This window comes from Anarrhichthys ocellatus, unplaced genomic scaffold (assembly GCF_004355925.1).
Source record: "Anarrhichthys ocellatus isolate YVR2014 unplaced genomic scaffold, GSC_Weel_1.0 scaffold171, whole genome shotgun sequence".
In the NCBI taxonomy this organism is placed as follows: domain Eukaryota; kingdom Metazoa; phylum Chordata; class Actinopteri; order Perciformes; family Anarhichadidae; genus Anarrhichthys; species Anarrhichthys ocellatus.
In genome coordinates, this window is record NW_022280201.1 from 104,693 (window position 1) to 121,192 (window position 16,500).

The following is a 16,500-nucleotide window of genomic DNA, read 5'->3' on the forward strand; positions in this document are numbered from 1 at the left end:
AGTACAGACTTACGCTGGTGGTGTGACTCACTTTTGTAGGAACTGGTTTTGAGGCATTGAGAAACAACTTCCACTAAAGACTGGTTGGACCAAGGCTGGTAAACGTCCACGCAGCTACTGGAGCTCAGGGCCTTGGTCAGTTGAGCCTTGATCACAAAGGACAAACAAAGTCATCCATTCATGTCCACTATTGAAATTACTTTCGAAATTTCACACATTTAATGACACAACCAGGAGACAACCTCTGGTTCTTTAAAGTGAAGTCAATGCTTCACGTGTTAAAGCTGCATTCTCTCTAGTGTCCACCAGGGGGCGACTCCTCTGGTTGTATAGAAGTCTATGAGAAAATGACTCTACTTCTCTCTTGATTTATTACCTCAGTAAACATTGTAAACATGAGTTTATGGTCTCAATCTCTAGTTTCAAGTCTTCTTCAATACAGCATGATGTTCATTTAGTATTCTCTGATAATGTTACATTGGGAACAAATCAATAATGCAGAGCTAGTAACGTTAGCAGCACCGCTAAGTCTGTGTGGAGCCTTGTAGACCAGCTGCTGCTACAACAATACAAAACAATAAGTTAAGCCGATAAGTATCAACGATGATGGGCACAAAACAAAATCCCTTTTTTTGTTTTGTGCTGATCCGAGTGAGTCAAAAACGTAATACCGATACAAAACCATGAGTTTTATGATCCTCCCCTATTGAACACAGATACACAGGTGTCGTAATTCAAAGAGAATACATATTTACATTCCATCCATGGAGTCCAGGTGTGTCACTGCTGTGTGTCGGGGTGAAGGGAAGCAACAGGAACACATGCACATTTCTGTGAATTTGGCTCAAGTACCTTTAAAAAAAAAAGAAACAGAATGAGAGTGATTTAGAATTATTCCTTCAAATTATGACTATTACCTTTTCCTATAAACCCATTCTTTTAGATGCGGTTACATCACTACAGTATAAATGAATGTGGAGATTAAGGCTTCTTTCTTTTTCATTTTGCTCAAACGGTCACCACATCCGGAGAGCAGTACATGACACAGATAATCTGATTAAATCATCACCTTTGCCTCCTTTTAGTGCTCTAACGTGCATCTGAGAGGTTCCACCACGCTCAAAACAGCCAATCAAAGCTGAGGAGGCTCAAATCACTGCTGGAGAAGCTGTGTACTTTAATTAAACTGTCAAACTAGGCAGCGCTGATCAATTATGAATCACGATTCTGTTACTGCATTCCTTATTTCTGGCCTCAAACGTTATCAGAAACATATTGTACTTTCTGTTCAGCTGTAAAATGAAGTCGTTGGTGTTGGTTGTTTTTGGCTTTCTCATTTTAAAGCTAAACAGAAACTAAAATATGTTTCTGAAAACATATGAGTCCAGAAACAGGGAACGCAGTAACAGAATCCTGGGCACTGATTGGTTGTTTCTTCTTTGGGCGCAGTGGAATCTTGCAAATGAGGCAAAGGAACCTTTGAGTATATATGTGTTTATCAAAGCATCAACTATAAAATGACAACCAGTTGTCTATACATTGGGTACAAACAAATTAGGGATTGTCCTCTTACTTCTCAAACATCCAGCTGTCCATCAGGTATCTTCTGGACAGTTTCACTCTGGAAATCAGATCTCTCAGCTCCTCATCTGTGTAGAGTCCTGGGTACGTTGTGTGAGCCATCGCCACCAACAGCTCTTCTCTGACGGACGGGCTGATTCCTTCATGGACCAGTACGATGACGTTATCTCCATCCACTCTAGTTTGATTCCCGGCTTCTTTCAGGATGTCACGCAGCTTGTTCTCGTTGCCAGGATGCACCTCCATCAACCGGTAGCCCGTTAGATATGCAGCTAAACGCACGGTGGTTTTACGGCCCGTGTCTCTGTCTGAGCCAATCAGCACTCCGTGACCTCCAGGTATGAGCAGCGCCCTGAGGATACGCAGCAGCTGACGTACTCTCTGTCTGTGGACAATGCATCTGTCTGTAATCTTGAAGTCATCAACTTTCTGTCCTTTGTCTTCCTCTTTTCTGTCCATGAGTGCACACAGATCCTGCAGCAGAACATCCAAGTCTCTGCCCTGATAAGAAACGCTGCGTTTAAAATTGTGTTGCTGACTTGTTGGGGCCTCAGAGAGCTCAGGACCGTATACAAGCTCAGCCATGACGTCCTCCATGTGCTGAAGAGTCTGGGGTTGCAGAGGGTGAGTTTTTAGGCTCGCCTCTGAGTAAATGTTTCCAGACAGAAGCGAAGGTTCAGTCGATGTGTGGCCTTTCTCCAGGTCTGACCGGACAGCTGGTTTTGTCTCTTGAGGCAGACTTAGTGGATCTAGACTCTGACCGACTTCCTGAGTTTTTCCGAAGTGTGCTATTGCCGTCTCCGCTACTAAGGACACAAGAGTTTTTTTTTCGTCCTCTGAGCATAACCTGTCACTGAAGATACGCGTGCACTCGTGCATCCAGAGATGTGCTACTTTGAGGACGGATGCAGGAGGAAAGCCTGGCAGTGAATTATCCTCGTCCTGCACGATCCCCGTGTTTGGGATGTCCGGCTGCCACAAGTACATCCCCCTAAACACCTTCTGAAGGTCATGATGGGAGAATAGGAGATGGGGCCTCTGCACAGTAGGCTGGAACTGGTCGCGTACTGCTCGATAGAGATGTTCAGTAGCAGTGATGATGCGGCACGGCATATCCTCGCCGCTCTGATTCAGCGGCGTGTCTTTGAGCCAGAACTTTAGCCGAGGAGAATGGATGGACAGTATAACGTCCATGGATAGACTGGGCAGCACGAAGATGGAGAACAGGCGTGAGAGCCTGGAGGACATCACGTCACTGTGGCGATTGCCAGATCCAAAGACACAGCAGGTAGCCATGTAGCTGACGGCTCCAGCACTCAACGACTTGAAGTGGTCGGCGTCAAATGTTAGAATCTGTCCCAGTGAAATACTCTGTCGTAGCGTCTCTAGAGCTGTTGACGTCTTCCCAAAGACATCTATTTAACGGGAACGAAACATTTATCTCGTAAAGCTTCACACAGTTCAAAATCATAACCGAAGATACATTTTCCTACTTACCACAGGGGGCTTCATGCAAATCATCCACAAAAAGAAGCAGTCCCGGCTGTTTTGTCATGAGGCCCAGAGTGAACTCACGGTTGTTCTTGCAGCTGATGTTACTCAGAATAGTGCGCAGGTCTCTGGAGCTCAGGAGTGGACTGGCTGGTAGGTTAATGTGTGGCATGTCAAAACGCAGCAAAGCTTTGCACAGAGTGGTTTTTCCTGAAGCGGCCTCTCCTACGAGCAACACTGGTTGTTTGGCCTCCAACATGAGCTTCAGGAGATAGGCATATCTCCCATACTACATGAATAGATTTAAGACACTTAAAGTTAGTTGGTTAAAATGTTTAAAATGCAGTGAGGACTACATGTACTTTCACTATGGTCACGACAAACCTTGGGAGTGATGGAAGTTGTCAGCAGTGTGTTCTTGGGGCATGTCTTGCTTTCAATGTTTAAAAAGTGTTCAAACACACTCTCTTCATCAGGAACCACAATTTTGTACCGGCAAGTAAACAGCAGCTGACGGGCTAGTAAGTCGAACTGTGGCCGGTGGCTGGAGTAAAAACATCAAACACAAGAAGAAAATTGGTGACTGATATTCATTTTGGGGGCTTTTTGTCAAATTATAAAATGATTAGAGCAATAACTGAATAAATGTGACAATAAAAGAACTTCTATAAAGACGGTGATGATCTTACCGAGGATGCAGATGTCCACTAAATCCCCAAATATAAGCCACCAGAAAAAGGTTCCTGGCCATCAGGTCTTGTTTACTGTGGGGATCTGTGTCTGATGTTCTGTGTAGAAGTATATCTGGTGGGAGAAGAAATATTAACAAAACTTAAGCTACTACTTTCACTAGTCTGTATGCTTACGAGGTTATACAGTATGTTCATGCATTCTGGTTATACCTCTTTTGTCCATTTGTGGTTTCGGCTCAGCTTTTTCCACCTCCCTCCCAAAATGCTGCAGGAGAGCACGTAGGATCCGAACAAATGACGTGATTTCTTGCAGTCCGTACGCGACGCTTCCAAGACAATCTCCTTCCTTGTGGACTGCGGAGATTAAAGCCTTTTGCCTGAGCAAACTAAGTGTGCTGGAGAAAAGATCTTCAGCCAGACGATTCCACATTTTCAAGGTTCCTTGATCCAGTTTGTCTTCAAACAAGAGGGTATCCAGTTCACTCTTCCACGCAGCCTTCCATAGATCCGTAGCTGTGAGGTAAACAAGGCCGCAACGGGTCACTGCAGAGGGATTGGCATCACGTAGGTCAGTGACCTCCATAAGTAGCTTTAGGTGTGATTGGGGTGGCAGTGTTTCACCCGAAGATAGGCACAGAAATGGGTCCTCAGGACTGCACATTGTACTCAAGTAATCCAACCAGCCGGGCCTCCCAACAGGATTCCCATCCATTACCAGCCATTCCACAGCTGTATGATCGCTATTCTTCTTTTTGTTGCAGATTGTAGAACTTGTCAGTTCACGTCGTTCTGAATCTCTCAGCACCTTTGCAACAGCTCCGTCCTGCCATCCTCTCTGTTCACAGAAGCAGCCAAACACCTCTTCATGGGACATGGCGTGAGGAAATAAGACCACAGTTTGGACAGAGCTCCAAGTCGAAGCAGGTGTCTGTGGATCTGCCTGTCGGGTATCTCCTTCAGTGATATTGTCATTTTCAAACTGATGTTCCACTGCCTTGGCAACCAGATGATTGAGGGCTCCAGCTAGAACACAGTAACAGGTTGTCTTTCCACTACCTGAGGGGCCCAGAAGCATAACTGCCGGAGAGGATTTCATGGTCTGATAGAGTGTAAGAGCACTGCCAATTAGTTGGGCATCAGAGTGAAACCTTTTCCTTTGCAATTCCTCTGTAACTGCATGTTTCAGTTGAATCTTTTCTTCTTCCTCAATGTACTGCTGGAAAAGAGGAAACTGGCATGCTATAGGGAATGTGTCCTTGAAAATGACGTAGAACTGTGAGGCTTTCTTGTGCTCATAAACAACAGGTAAGAAGACAGAAAGAATGGCTTTGACGATAGCCGTCTCCTCCATTAATCCCTGGACAATTGACAAGTGAGAACGGTGACACCTGGAATGCTTTTCAGTTTCTTTTCTATCCTTTTCAACAAATCTGGCATCCACACATTGTGAAGGCGCAAGATCGGCTTGTTCTGCGACCGCATCTTTAGCCTCGACTGAAATTTCTCGTTCCCTTACACTTTGTTGTAAGTGTATTTCAGAGGCGGAGATGATCTTTTGCAAGACAACAAGGTAGCAGCTCTGGTGGTCAGAGAGGAAATCAGGCAGACAGAGGGAATCCTTGGCCAGGTCAATGAGGGCCACCAGACGTCGACTCAAAGACGTGGCCTCTGAGAAACCAATAGAAGTCAGCATTACTTCTGCAATGATCCTGTAATCTGGATGAGTTAACGCAATGGGTCTGGTGGCACATCGCAGACTCTCTGGAACCTCAGACGTATTACCCTTCGATGAGATGAGAACACATCCGTAGCTCAGCCTGGTAGAAACACTTTTACCTGCAAGTACCAGGTGAAGTTCTGAATCAAAAATGTTTTTGCAACCTGTGACCCCCCTTGTTAATTTAGAGAAGGATTGGTTGATGTCTACCAGATGCTGCCCCAGTAATGATAGGACCCCTTGTGTTAGTAAGTCCACAGAGTCTAGCAGAAGCCATGCTCCAGTCTCGAGGGCGCCCACCAGCATCCGCTGAACAACACCAGCTCTCATGTTTGGACAACATTGCAGATCGACAACTTGACGCCCTAACGCTTTCCCTAACTGGACCACAGTCGTTTTCTTTCCAGACATGCAGGGTCCACTCACAAACCCACACCTGTAGCTTGTTAGAGCCAGGAGAATCCCCAGTATCGCCCGATCTGTGGACGGCATATGAACCATCACCCAATCTTCTGGACCAAAATACTCATGATCATATTGAAGTCGATGGCTCAAAACCTCCACGTGACATGTTGGATCATCAATGCCCTCCAGACTCCAATCGTCTGAGTTTATATAGTACTTCATCAAACTGAGCCACTCAAAAGATGACTCCAGCACACATTGCACCTCCATGAGTCGAGACAGCTGCTGTGCATGCTTCATCGTTAGTTGCACTAAAGCACGAAGACACATCATCGTGTACTTAGAAACCAGAGATTCATGTTTAGCCCCTGTGTCTCCATCCCTTATGGAACGGCCAAGGGTTTTCAGTTTGGCAGAGTTGTATGCCTTTATGTCGCTCAACTTCACTGGGTTTGATTCTCGGAAAGCTTGTAGGACAGCCTTGCACCAAACTGTCTCCTCAGCCACCAGCAGACACTGAAGAGGATGTTCAGACAGCAGATCCAGCACAGGTAATACTATTTTCCTCATTTCAGGGTGGAACGGGATGTCTCCAACCTCCTTATCGCATGCCAAATCTGGACCGAATGGTTCAAGCTGGTTTCGCACAATAGCACATTGTTTCATGTGTTGTACCATGGTCAACTTTAGCTGTTTCTCAAAGACACAAAGCCAACCCAAGGGATTGAGATTTGGTTCCAAAGGAGATGTAAATGTAATGTGCTCCTGGAGGCCGCCAAAAAACCCCAGCACCTTCATCTGTCTGTGGCTTTGAGATGTTGTCCCACAGCTCTTCACACCTCTTACTTTAGACGGCGTTTTACAATCAACTTCAAGCCAACGTATCCCTTTAAAGCATTTGCGCACAAAGCGTTGCAGTGTGAAAGACGTTGGGTGAAAGGAGAGTAGTTGAATCACTTCCCTTTTACTCAAAAACCAGAGTCTTGGAAATTGTTCACAGAGGGTCTCCAGGAGGTCCACCATCTGGTTGGAAATGGCCTCCATTGTAGACAGACTATCAATGAGAATCTGGCGAAATCTATCACAGTGGAATCTGTCATTTGTCTTCTTGGAATGAACAAAGTTCAACACATGACGGTCACTTGATACAGAAAGCATAATTTCCTTAAATGTCTCGTCAACTGGTTGGAATCGCTCCAGCTATGAAAGAAAGAAGAAGAAAAAAATCTACATTTATCCGACGTATGTATACAAATATACCAGTTTCAAAGCATTGCACGCATTTTTGATGCAGAGGGGACGTACCAGATCCACTCTCTGACCACTAAAGCATGTGTCATGGAACATCTTGGTCAGGAAGGCCCACATATGCTGGTATCTTTCAAATAACAATAGTAGCTTCCCTGTTAATAAAAGGGAAAGCAAAAAAGGCAAATCAACATAAATAACTTTTCTGCACTTTCTTCGGTACATTTTCTTAATCTTCTTTGTTTTTTGTTTGTTAAATATATCCACCTTACCAAGATCTTGCAGTGATTGCATCCAATCTTCCATCTGCGGCCTGAACTCAAGACTGTGTGGGGACGTCATCATGGTGGAAAGAGACATCAAATCGCTCTCTATGTCAGCAGAGTGTATTTCCAGACCTGAGTGAGAAAATCATAGACTGTATATAAGAAGTGGACGTAGTCATTGTGACGTCACTCATTGGTTTGTGGACTGATGTTTTGAAGCCTTGAAATCGGTGATTTTGCTGTCGCCATCTTGGATTACTGCAGTCGCCGTGTTGTTTGTTTTTTTGCATCCATTGAACAGGAAGTGACCATATTTGGACTGAGGAGGAGTGACGTAGAGATGTCGTACACGTCTCTGGTAGAGACCTGTCAATCACCGTGTAGCCCCGCCCTAAAGCATCCCCTGCTTTATGGTCTGTGTGACTCTAAATGGACCATAATGTACTAAATGAACATCATGCTGTATTGAAGAAGACTTGAAACTAGAGATTGAGACCATAAACTCATGTTTACAATGTTTACTGAGGTAATAAATCAAGAGAGAAGTAGAGTCATTTTCTCATAGACTTCTATACAACCAGAGGAGTCGCCCCCTGCTGGACACTAGAGAGAATGCAGCTTTAACACATGAAGCATCGGCTTCACTTTTCAGAATCGGAGGTTGCCGGCTGTGTTTTATGTTACATAGGACGCTAAATAATGCCGTCACAGTTTAGCGTCTTCTCCTCTTCTGCTGATCTCACGCTGCATGTGAAGTCATTAACAGTGTGAGTAAAGTACAGATGTGCCTGATTGGATGGTATTGTTTGAACTCTGAATATCACAGAATTTTGTTAATCAAGTATCAATGTCGTCTACACGGGAGGCCTGCAGACATTAGGGCTGCAACTAACGATTATCTTCATTGTTGCTTAATCTGCAGATTCTTTTCTAGATTAATGAATTGTTTGGTGTATAAAACATCAGAAAACAGTGAAAGCAGGTCTTAAACTGTCTTGTTCTGTCAGTAAAAGTTAGGAAGCCCCCTGGTGGACACTAGAGAGAATGCAGCTTTAACACATGAAGCTTTGACTTCACTCGGCAGAACCAGAGGTTGCCGCATGGAGTCAACGCAAAGCGACTTGTTAGAAGAATGTTGCTTGTACACATTTTCCCCGAGCGGCGGAGCCTGCTCACTCATCTAAATTGTTAATTTGCTAGCTTGTTATTCAGTCTCACCGATGATGAGGATCAATCTTGCATCGTTAAAGGAGTGTTGACGGGCAGTTTGGAGATTTGAGACTGTGCCCTCCGTAGGCTTCTCCGTCTCCGTTAATCCATGTTGTGGCTCTCCAGTCTGCCAAACAGGCAGAGAGAATTTATCCAGCTGGAAGATTCTGACTTTCCATCCCTGTCGAAGCTTCTGGAAGGTCTGCTCCATGTTGCACTCCACCTGTGCATCCCTGCATACCTGCAAAATGAATCAAGTAACAGTGTTAGTGGCCTATCAGGATAGACCGTTGTTTATTGAGCCTGTTTCCAATAGCAGCTATACTGTATATATTATTTCCTGTCATAACAGCCCAATGTGTAACATCTATCCTGTTCTCACCTTGGTGATAAGTTTCTGGTCAAGTTGTTGAGACATCAGTTGAGCAACAGTCACCTTCGTCTCTGGGACATACAGCTGGCCCATGTCTGTCAGATGGAATGCATTTTCATTATTTTAGATATGCTGTGGTTGCATGCAAGTGTTACAATCAACGTGTCCTCGTATGATGTCCTACAAAAAGTTATTTCTCATTTTTTGATTTCCGACAAATGTTCGGCAACACCAGCGATCAGAGGGCCTGCAGTGAAGGAACTATTTCGGCAACAAAACTACTTGTTTAGGTTTATGAAACGATTGTAGTTTAGGTTACGCAACTTACTAGGTGGCGTTAGAAGCGCAAGTTATGTAACAAAAGTAAGGTAACATAAGTCAACGTTGACTTCTGGTTTCACACGAGACACTAACAGCGGTCTCCTCGGTGAAAGTCATGCGTTTGTTTGGACCGTCCTCCCTACGCAAACTTTGTCCTTCTTTATTCTACATCTGATATCCTTAGAGGCAACCCTGCACGTCCTGGCTCACAATTACGCGGGTTATATAAATACTCTGTATAAGAAGTGGACATAGTCATCGTGACGTCACCCATTGGTTTACGGACTGCCGTTTTGAGGCCTCGAGTCCGGCATTTTGGTCGTCACCATCTCGTTTTTTGTTAACAGGAAGTGACCATATCTGGACTGAGGAGGAGTGACATAGAGACGCCGTATACGTCTCTGGTAGAGACCTGTGCAGCTTTAACACACATCAGAACCAGAGGTTGCCACCTCGTTATATTAGATTATATTAGATATTAGTGCATCATTTATCACAGGTGTTAGTACAAAGACTAATTGAGAACAACCTGGTTACAATACGGGCAAAGATTCTGACCTTCGAAAATGGCTTTCCAGTGTCTGTGTTTGAGTGTCGGGCTCTGCAGCTTAGCCAAGACAGCAACCTGACAGCTGAAGCTTTCCAGGACTCCTAAAGTCTCCTGCAGCACTGCATCATGGGTAGGTATGATACTTGTTAGAGATAGAGCTTGCTCCTTCCACTTGGAAATATTCCCTTGAGCTTGTGACACCACAACCTGACAGATAAAATAGAGAGTTGTTGTTTTAACTCACATCGACTCATAAGCTTAGCATCTCTGTCTGTTTTTAAGAGATGGTCTGTGCTTCCCAAACGTCCACCTCTCACAGTCACAGTTCTCTCCAAAGAAATAGAAGAGAGATCAAGTTCAAGATCTAGTAAACAGATATCAGTTCATATAAATACTGATTTCCTTGTCAAACATATTTCACCACCTTGTCAATAAGAGAGAGCTTGACTTGACATGTTACCTCACTGAGCAGCAGCTGTTTCCATTCGTCCGTCCATGTTGTGTGCTCAGCTGTCAGCTCCCACAACTCAAAGCGGGCTTTGACCCTCAGAGCGTCTGTTGTCAGAACGGTCAAATCCATCGGACGTTCTAATGGGAGGCAATGAAAGACAACGTCTATACAACTGAATATTCCATGCTTGTTATGAGAGCAGCATTGGCAAGGCCGTCTTTTTATTTTAATACATCTAGCAGTGGTCAAAGCTTGAAGTACAAGTTAAATGTACACGCATGATCGATCTCACCGTGCAGGTTTTGACTGTCTCTACTAAGTAGTTCCAGCTTTGCAATGAGAACGTGCACATGTATACACATGTGGTTCAGTTCGGACACCGTGTCTTTTGCGTTCTGGGTCGGGTCGAGGAAAGGTCCAGATGTCGCTTTAGAGACCAAACCTTCAAGGTCACGGGCCAACAATGAGAACATCGTCTCCAACGCGTTCGCCGCTGAGGGAAGACGGCTGCACACGAGGCTTTCTGCTTCTTTCAAGACGGAAATAAAGCAATTCCATGAGGCCAGCATCTAAATATGAAACAGAGAAGCACACGCTGTAGTGGAGGGAAACAGAGTAACACGGCTGTAAAGTGGTCAATAAGGAGCATCAGTTTCTCCTTTATGCTCTCAAACCTTTTCTTCCAAAGTCACCTCCTGCTCAGTCATCTTCCTACAGCTCATGCAAACGGCGTCCTGGAGGGAGTGAATGTAGTCCAAACGCTTCTGCGTGTCGGACTGTGATCTCTTACACTCCCTCACCTGAAATAATGAGACACATTTAGCATTTAGCATGGCTTACAAACTACGTTAAATTGGTGATGGACAACAAAATGTATGTCCCGACCCTTTTGGCCCAAAAACTATGTAACTTCCATTTTGTTGATTCTAGTTTTTAACTTGAACTTGAAGATGAAAAAGCCAGTTTGTGAGTTTCAGGTCACTTAGAACCCGAAAGAATGTGAGGGGAAAATAATCCTTCTGTCTATGTCTTATGTCTTATGCATGAACAGTGATGTGTGCAGTATAGTTGGTCTGATCTGATGTCAGTTGGGTGAAATCTCATGATGCTGCAGAGTAATAAAACTGGAGTTTGGGTTTTCTACATATAAATGAACGTCCGTCACCGAACCGCCAGCAGGGAAGGCTCTCGATAACTCGCACTACACCGGTGTTGTGGTGTCTGGTGCACCAGAAGGGGTACGGTTCAGTAAAATAACACCAAACCACAAACTCTCACTGTGACGAATCGAAACCACATTTGGAACGTTTTTAACAACTCTTCACCACAAGAGTTCACAAGACAACAGCCTTTAATGCACTTTGCATCGCCCGAATCGTTCTCGGATAATGGAATCTCAGGATCTGAGTCTTCCATCTAAAAGTGTAAAAGTCAGTTAGACTTCTGATGAAACCTTACCCTCTGGGCTGCTTCTATCTTTTGCATAATTATTTATCTTTACGTTCTATTTCTCTTCTTTTGAGGCTTTTATTTCTCATGCAAGTACAGAAGGACTTTCTTCACCATGAGTGCGTATGTTGAGAGCTCGTGTAAGTCTCGGGGGTCCGTCTTTAGTCCAGCAGCAGCCTTCTCCAGGTCGTCTGTGAGGCTCTCAGAGAGCAGCTTCATCTGCTCAGCGAGCAGCTGCTTCACCTCCTCCTCTACGAGCCTCAGCTCTTGTCCTGTTTAGAAAGAAACACAGAGAGACTCAAAGCGTTCAGCGTAGAAGACAAGAGTAATCTCTCACACTTTACTGTTCTGAAAACAGGAATCTGTATTTCGAGTGAAAGGTACCGAGACTTTGCTTGGTGCGGGTGCACTGGATGATGAACAGCTGGGTGGAGGTGGAGATTGACGAGGGAACTGTGTGGATTCTCTGGGTCCAGTGGCGCACCTCCTTCAGGAGCTCCACGTACAGCAAAGCGGGCCGACCCTTCATGCACTCCAAAGAGGATCGACTCCATTGGCTGACGAACACGTGGACGTCCTCCAGCCACGAGTAGCTGTCACACAGCTGCTGGACCTCCAGTTCAGCTCCCTGTGCAGAGAACAGTGAGGGGTGAACATCATTCACTATCGATGATGCATCAACCGTCCTCCAGCATTTGATTTCAGCAAAAAGTCTCACCTGCATGATCTCCGCCTGCTCTTTCTCCACTTGTCGTGCGACATCGTTGGTGCTGATCTGCCACTGCAGCTGTGTCTTGAGGAGCTGGTAGTAGCAGCCCTGCAGCCTGTCGTCCTGCAGCCTGTCATCCTGCAGCCTGTCGCCCTGCAGCCTGTCGTCCTGCAGCCTGTCGCCCTTCAGCCTGTCGCCCTGCAGCCTGTCGCCCTGCAGCCTGTCGTCCTGCAGCCTGTCGTCCTGCAGCCTGTCGTCCTGCAGCCTGTCGCCCTGCAGCCTGTCGCCCTGCACCGACAGCGGGATGGGTTTAGGCGGCAGCAGCAGCCGGAGAGCCGATGGGTCTCTGAGCAAACAGCAGAACATCCTGGGACCGGTCGCTCCATCGTTGTTCTTATTCTCTAATTAAAAACACATCAAAAACAAACGCATGCACACGGCAACAGGAAGGACAACTGTTACATCAATGCTGCAGGTTTTGGGGTCAACAGATGCTCAAATCTACTGAAGAAGGTGGTCGTACCTGAAATATTAGGATGTTCCATACAACGGAGGTCAGAGATCAAATCCTGAGATGAAGCAGAGGTGAAGAAACTGTCGCTGATCTCCAGGAAGAATCCACAAGTGTCACACATCTAGCGGAGAGGAGAGGAGTCAGGAGTCAGGGTGTGACATTACAGCGAGCCTGTGACCGAGGATCAGAGATCATCTGTGCAGCAGTGGAGCTGTTTTGTGTAAATGTGTAGATTACTTGGATCAAAGAGTCGACAGTCAGCAGCGCTTCACTCACAGCTTCCTGGAACAGAAGCGTCGGTGGATCCACCGTCAGACGACCGTCGGTCCTGAAACACAGCTCGGTGTGGAAGAGACGGCAGCGCTGAGGCTTCTGCCTCTGATCACACACGAACACACAACACGAGCGTTTAATTCAACCCGATCAGTCACACATCTCAGCTGCTCCTCTCGTTCACATTCTTACTCTTTATGACGTCAACATTTCTCAATTGTGTGTTTTTATTTGTAAGATACTTTCAGGTGAAGAAATATATTCCTGAACATTTCAAGACTCTAAAGTCAATTCACAGGTTCACTGTTACTCAGCTCGTCATCGTCACATCTTCATCCTCCTGCATTACTGACGAGCAGAGTTACATTTTCAGTAAGATTTAGAGGAACCACATTATGGGATGACCTAACAGAAACATGTGACTATCAATGATTGTTCATGTCATTCTTGTTTTAGCTGTTGTATTATATTTAGAGTAGTTTGACTCATAAGGAAGAGTTAATGCAGATAAACCAACATCAATAATATGATATAACATATCATATAAATACCAACATCTCCTAAACAGACACAATACTCTCACTCGACACAGTTACATTTTCTTCTTCTTTGGTTGCTTGTAATGTATTGATATTGTTATCATATTTCATATCTTGTAAGAACATCTTGTCAGTAATATTTTAAGTGGTCGTATCTCATGCATATTCATTTCATGTTGTCTTATTATTATTATTATTATTATTATTATTATTGATGTGGAGGCTTGAAATAAGCCCCGTCGGCTGTTTGCCTCTTCCTGCTCTCAGATATTATTCATCTCTGTTGTTTGTTTACTTTTATTTTATTCTTTAAATTGTGGAAAATGAAAGAAGTATAGACGAGCTCTCCTGTCACCTTCACGACGTCGCTGAGGAAACGTGCGACGTGTTGTCCGACGACCGTGACGAGACTCTGGAGAGTCATCCGGTTGACGAGAGCGGCGAAGCGGCCGAGTTTGAGCAGGACGCCTTCGGACCGGCTCGACTCGTTCTGCAGCTGCAGGTGAGCCGGGTGCAGGCGGGTCGGCTCATCGCAGCCCGCTGGTGCTCTTCTGGAGAGTTCCATGTGCAGCTGCAGCTCCCGGTGAGCCGTGTAGCTGTCCTCTCTCACCTGCAGCAGAAACACCATACCACAGTGACAACACAAGCTCTACGTGCTACCGCAGCCTACACACCTGCTGCTGTAGTGTTTATGTATTTGACTGTATATTATTCAGCTGTACAGTGTTGTACTACAGTGGTTGTGTACTGATGATTGTAATAACAATGAAAACATGAGCTCTCTATCGAACTCATTCTACGTCGAGCTGGAAACTGAAATGTTGATTAATGTTCTCTGTAAAAAATAATAAACTAACAAATAAAAATAAATAACAATAAAAAAAATTAATTAAAAAATTAAAATTAAAATTGAGTCTGTTAGCGTTTAAATAAAGTTGTACCGCGTTCAGGATGACAGCGCGATGATGTGACAGCTTCTCCAACGTCTGCATGAGCGTTTGCTTCATGGTCTTCAGCTCGTTCTTGAGCTCCAGCAGAGTGAAGGTGTGAGACTCGTCCTGAGGCGGCCGCTGAGCCTCCTTCACTTCTTCAATCACCCTGTAAAGATAAAGGTGTCCCTGATGTTAGGCTCGACACGTGTCCCACCTCACAGCTACACGCCGGACCCACAAACAGGTCCACGAGGAGGAGCTGGTCCTGCAGGATGAGACTCACCTGGTGAACACAAGAAGAGCTTTCCTGAAGCGAGGAACAGACAGCAGCAGCACGTCCTGCAGAGCCTGACACCTGCGCTGAAAGAGGATCTTGCGCACATTTCTTTGCCACCTGGCATAAAACAAGAACCGATGAATGTAGAAGATAAGCGACAGATTGATGAAGAGAACGTTGGCTGCAGCTGAACCACCTCTAGGTCTGACCTGGTGAAAGCCTTCCGCAGTCTGAAGTCCCTGAAAAAGGGAATTTCCTGCAACGCGTTCCACGCCACCGCCTCTCTGTGCCACTGAGCCAGACTGACGAGTCCACCGGGACCCACCTGGGTCACATGTAGAACCGTGGAGGGAGAGAACACGTAGTGCTCAGAACCGGCCTCACTGGAGTCCACCACCAGCAGGTCGTAGGGTCTGAAGGTAGAGAGGAGGCATCCCATCATTCATGGTGTCATTGAGTCTGACATAACGGGGGGAGATGATCTCAGCACAGTTCACCTGGAGGAGTCGGCCTCCACTTCTTTCAGGTAATGAAGCTCAAAGTGTCCCGGGTCTCTGTGAGACAGGATGTGAACCAACTCCACGCCGGTGAGAGGAGGTCTACTCGTTCTCCTGGTTCCCTCACGTGTCACTCTCACTGACTCATCGTCCTCTGTGAGGCTGAAACAACAAGAAGGTCTGGAGGAGATCGTTAGGGGAGGAGATGTAGGCGATAAGGCCATAATATATATATATATATGTGTATATTTAAATACATTATATAAATAGGTTGTCATCTGTGGTTTAAACATTGTCCATATTTAATAATGAATTGATAATAACTATAGAGTATACAGCAGACTAGCTGATACAATAATGAGGTTTAGTACCTCTGTGCTGTCGACTCATGGGTGGTCCCGATGGGGACGTCGGCCCCTAAAGCTGAGGCCCTGAGTCGAGGTCCTTCACTCCATTCTGTGGATCTCCCGGGTCTACCGGGTCTACCGGGTCCCACTGGCGCCACCAGACGAGGGAGCTCCACCACTGGTCCTGAAGAGGAGGAGGAGGAGGAGGAGGAGGAGGAGGAGGACACGTTCCTGAAGAGAGGACCGAACAGAGAGCCGCTCACAGAGTGACACCCGTCCGACCACAGAGGCGGTAGAGTCACCCTCACAGGAGAGGACCGGGTCTTTATCTGGACCTTGGATCCAGACCTGAGGAGGTCTTCTTTGCAGGTCTGAGACGCTCCAGCGTGGGACGTTTTATCTGAAGTAACAGCGGCCATGCCGCTGATCTCTCTCTCTATATACAGTATATATACATATCTATATATACATATATATGAATACCATCAGCAGGTTTAGGCACAAAGCTCTGTCCCTTGTTCTACATCAGGACTTCACTCTGGACCTTCTGGGAGAGAAAGAGACATAAGTTAACTTTAAGGAGCGTGAATCATCCTCACCGTACAAACCAACCACACACTAAGATGTACATTAATATCACACACTAAGATGTACATTAA

At 45.6% G+C, this 16,500-nt stretch overlaps 2 protein-coding genes across 2 annotated transcripts in view; both read right to left on the reverse strand.

Annotated features, from left to right (window-relative positions):
- dnhd1 (dynein heavy chain domain 1) overlaps positions 1 to 16,442 on the reverse strand; it is a 28,210-nt gene extending 11,768 nt beyond the window's left edge. Inside the window, exons 1-27 of the mRNA XM_031878281.1 lie at positions 15,866 to 16,442; positions 15,495 to 15,674; positions 15,207 to 15,410; positions 15,004 to 15,114; positions 14,730 to 14,886; positions 14,144 to 14,398; positions 13,214 to 13,354; positions 12,986 to 13,097; positions 12,761 to 12,863; positions 12,472 to 12,592; positions 12,138 to 12,381; positions 11,868 to 12,025; positions 10,979 to 11,104; positions 10,597 to 10,873; positions 10,314 to 10,441; positions 9,862 to 10,060; positions 8,992 to 9,077; positions 8,619 to 8,850; positions 7,407 to 7,532; positions 7,192 to 7,289; positions 3,975 to 7,086; positions 3,762 to 3,876; positions 3,457 to 3,616; positions 3,079 to 3,361; positions 1,574 to 2,996; positions 756 to 852; positions 32 to 146 (exon numbers count right to left, since the gene is read on the reverse strand). Coding sequence (XP_031734141.1) covers positions 32 to 146; positions 756 to 852; positions 1,574 to 2,996; positions 3,079 to 3,361; positions 3,457 to 3,616; positions 3,762 to 3,876; positions 3,975 to 7,086; positions 7,192 to 7,289; positions 7,407 to 7,532; positions 8,619 to 8,850; positions 8,992 to 9,077; positions 9,862 to 10,060; positions 10,314 to 10,441; positions 10,597 to 10,873; positions 10,979 to 11,104; positions 11,868 to 12,025; positions 12,138 to 12,381; positions 12,472 to 12,592; positions 12,761 to 12,863; positions 12,986 to 13,097; positions 13,214 to 13,354; positions 14,144 to 14,398; positions 14,730 to 14,886; positions 15,004 to 15,114; positions 15,207 to 15,410; positions 15,495 to 15,674; positions 15,866 to 16,260 — 8,758 coding nt within the window. The 5' untranslated portion in view covers positions 16,261 to 16,442. The remainder of the gene's footprint in view (positions 1 to 31; positions 147 to 755; positions 853 to 1,573; positions 2,997 to 3,078; positions 3,362 to 3,456; positions 3,617 to 3,761; positions 3,877 to 3,974; positions 7,087 to 7,191; positions 7,290 to 7,406; positions 7,533 to 8,618; positions 8,851 to 8,991; positions 9,078 to 9,861; positions 10,061 to 10,313; positions 10,442 to 10,596; positions 10,874 to 10,978; positions 11,105 to 11,867; positions 12,026 to 12,137; positions 12,382 to 12,471; positions 12,593 to 12,760; positions 12,864 to 12,985; positions 13,098 to 13,213; positions 13,355 to 14,143; positions 14,399 to 14,729; positions 14,887 to 15,003; positions 15,115 to 15,206; positions 15,411 to 15,494; positions 15,675 to 15,865) is intronic.
- Positions 1 to 16,500, reverse strand: part of fam20cl (family with sequence similarity 20 member C, like) — a 34,984-nt gene that overhangs the window by 13,305 nt on the left and 5,179 nt on the right. The gene's annotated exons all lie outside the window — the stretch shown is intronic.